General features: G+C 34.5%; 1 protein-coding gene across 1 annotated transcript; it reads left to right on the top strand.

Annotated features, from left to right (window-relative positions):
• Positions 1-278: 278 nt before the first annotated feature.
• On the top strand, positions 279-1,055 carry LOC131436093 (vacuolar protein-sorting-associated protein 25). The gene is made up of 2 exons (XM_058604578.1): positions 279-477; positions 539-1,055. The coding sequence occupies exons 1-2, from the start codon at positions 428-430 to the stop codon at positions 1,008-1,010; spliced, it is 522 nt and encodes a 173-aa protein (XP_058460561.1). The 5' UTR covers positions 279-427; the 3' UTR covers positions 1,011-1,055.
• The last annotated feature ends 1,420 nt before the right edge of the window (positions 1,056-2,475 follow it).

The following is a 2,475-nucleotide window of genomic DNA, read 5'->3' as shown; positions in this document are numbered from 1 at the left end:
CCAGAGATGCCAGGTCTGCAAATTTCTTAAATAAGCTGAAGGCATGTTTTGGTGTCACTCTTTTGAAAATCATGTTTTTCGCAGATATTCGCCAAATTTTCAGACTTTTAAAATTGTTGCAGTATTTGTTTCGCTCGCTAAACCAATTCCGTGCTCCATGCTTTAAAGCCAACTTGATTTCGCAGACTTTTTTCAAGTTTACAGACTTGTTCAACCCTGCTTGAAGATATTTGAAATTGTTGCCTGGCATCTCTGTAGAGTTCACATAATGTGCATATGCATATGCATATATACTGAAGTATTGCAATGATACGGGATGACTTATAATACTATAGGCATTATAGGTTGTTAATATAATTGCAAAATTGTAAACAATGATATCGAACATTTAAAAAAAGTAGATTAGCTATAATTTTTTAGTAACCAAATGGCTGATTATCAGTGGCCTTGGGAATACAATTTTCCTCCGTTTTTCACGTAAGTAATAACTTACTGTATTTTTTGTAGTCAAACCGATCCTTCAATTTATTCATTTCAGAGTTCAACCTCATGTAAAAACGAAAGAACATCAATTAATGATTTGGAAATCGTTGGTTTTAAGCTACCAAAAACATAACCGACAAGCGGTGTTGAACATTAATGAAGATAGTGAACTGTTTGAAAACAAAAGTATTTCAAGAAAATTGTCCCCTGAAGGACGACTTTGGGTAATGGAAGAGTTGTCGAAGTCTGGTAATGCATCACCTGTGGACAAGCGTAAACAACAATGGGAAGTCTACTGGCACACACTGGAAGAGTGGAGTGCACTAGTATATGACTGGGTCGTTGCAAACGGAATGACTAATACTGTATGTACAATCTACGAATTAGTTTCCGGAGATACAAGCATTGGAGAAGAGTTTCACAGTTTAGATCAAGAAGTATTCAAAAAGGTGTTGAAGTTGCTAGAAGCTAGAGGTAAATGTGAAATAATTGCATTTGAAGATAACGAAGGTGTAAAATTTTTCTGATACGTCTGATATATATGTAAATATATTTAAAATCGTTTAAGTAAATTTAATTCATTTTGTAGAGAAAATCCAAAATAAATTCTGCAACTGAATCGTTTCGTTCAAATTAAGGTGCTTGAATGAAATTTTTTTGATTACTGACATATACCTCTCTTAAATAAGAAGTGATGGACAGAGCCAAGTTTTGCATATTGTTTCATGTAGTATCAAATTTTTCAAGGGATTTGAAAGCGTTGAAGGGAATTGAAAGCGTTGAAGTTTTATTCCAAACCGATATATTTAGAACCAACAAAATTTCAGCATTTCGTGTCATTTTCCATTTGTATTACTGGCATCCAATACGAGGGATGATGGCAACAGTTCTACAAAACTTATGTTGTTTTCACTCAAGAACCTCAAGAAACTTCAGGTTTCTCAAGCGAAAAAGATTTGACTCAGAGTAGGTCCGTCAAATAAAATGCAGTGGTGAAAGTGAACCCGATATAGGACTCAGTTTCGAAACTGACCCAAGTTAAGTCTAATCTAGACGGTTTTGTAAGGGAGCTCGATTGAAATTTAGAGTGAAACTTTCATACATGTTCGAAATATTTCTATTAAAAACACGAATTGCTGATTTGCAGACAATGCACAGTAAAGAAAAACGATTAAAAACACGACTTTGCTCAATAATTTTATAAAAACATAATCAAATATTTTCAAAGTTAGTATTTCTTTTGTAAATTTTTCTATAGAATCGATTTATGATAGTTAGAATATCCGTAAAATTCACTATCATGTTTCGCATGTAACCTCAAAAAGGTAGTTTCCATGATCGCATGCTTCGCGCTTATCTCAGTTTATGTCATAAGTTGTATATTTGGGTGAACGTTCTTTCGTATTACGGATTGCTCTTTCTTTCGTCAAATCAATCGATTTTCATCAAGCGCAATCAGCCTCCTTCCGGTATGCGAAAGAAAGTTTAACCAGCAATTCGATTTTTGATATAAATTGGGGTAAAACAGGCTGATACTGGCATTCCCATTGTGTTTGATTGGATCACAGATGTTTTGTACGTAATATGAACCAATATTGATAGATCGTATTGGATCTGCTTTTGGATTGTAGATCATATTTCAACTGCATATTATAACTAGAAAAAAAATGGGGTAAAACGGTACAACCACTCTATTCGCTCTTCTACTACTACTTCGGTGTTATGTTATATCGTTAAGCTTCGATACGATACAGTATAAAAAGGGAACTTGGGGTGAAATGAACATGATAGCGTTTCGTGTGGTCCTTCTAAATACGTGGAATCGATTTTACTGATTATTTTACACAAAAAAAGTGCTGTATCATGCCTCCAAAAAAATCTTGCCTCCTCCGTCGCGTTTTTGGTCCATTTTTCCCCACTGTGCATTGTATGAGTTTTTTGGGGTTGAAAAGGGTTTTCGTTCGGTGTTAAAGTCAGTAAATTAGGCATTCG

The sequence above is a fragment of the Malaya genurostris genome, chromosome 3 (genome assembly GCF_030247185.1).
Source record: "Malaya genurostris strain Urasoe2022 chromosome 3, Malgen_1.1, whole genome shotgun sequence".
Classification (NCBI taxonomy): domain Eukaryota; kingdom Metazoa; phylum Arthropoda; class Insecta; order Diptera; family Culicidae; genus Malaya; species Malaya genurostris.
Note: the sequence above shows the minus strand (reverse complement) of the source record. Positions and strands in the feature narration are given on the sequence as shown.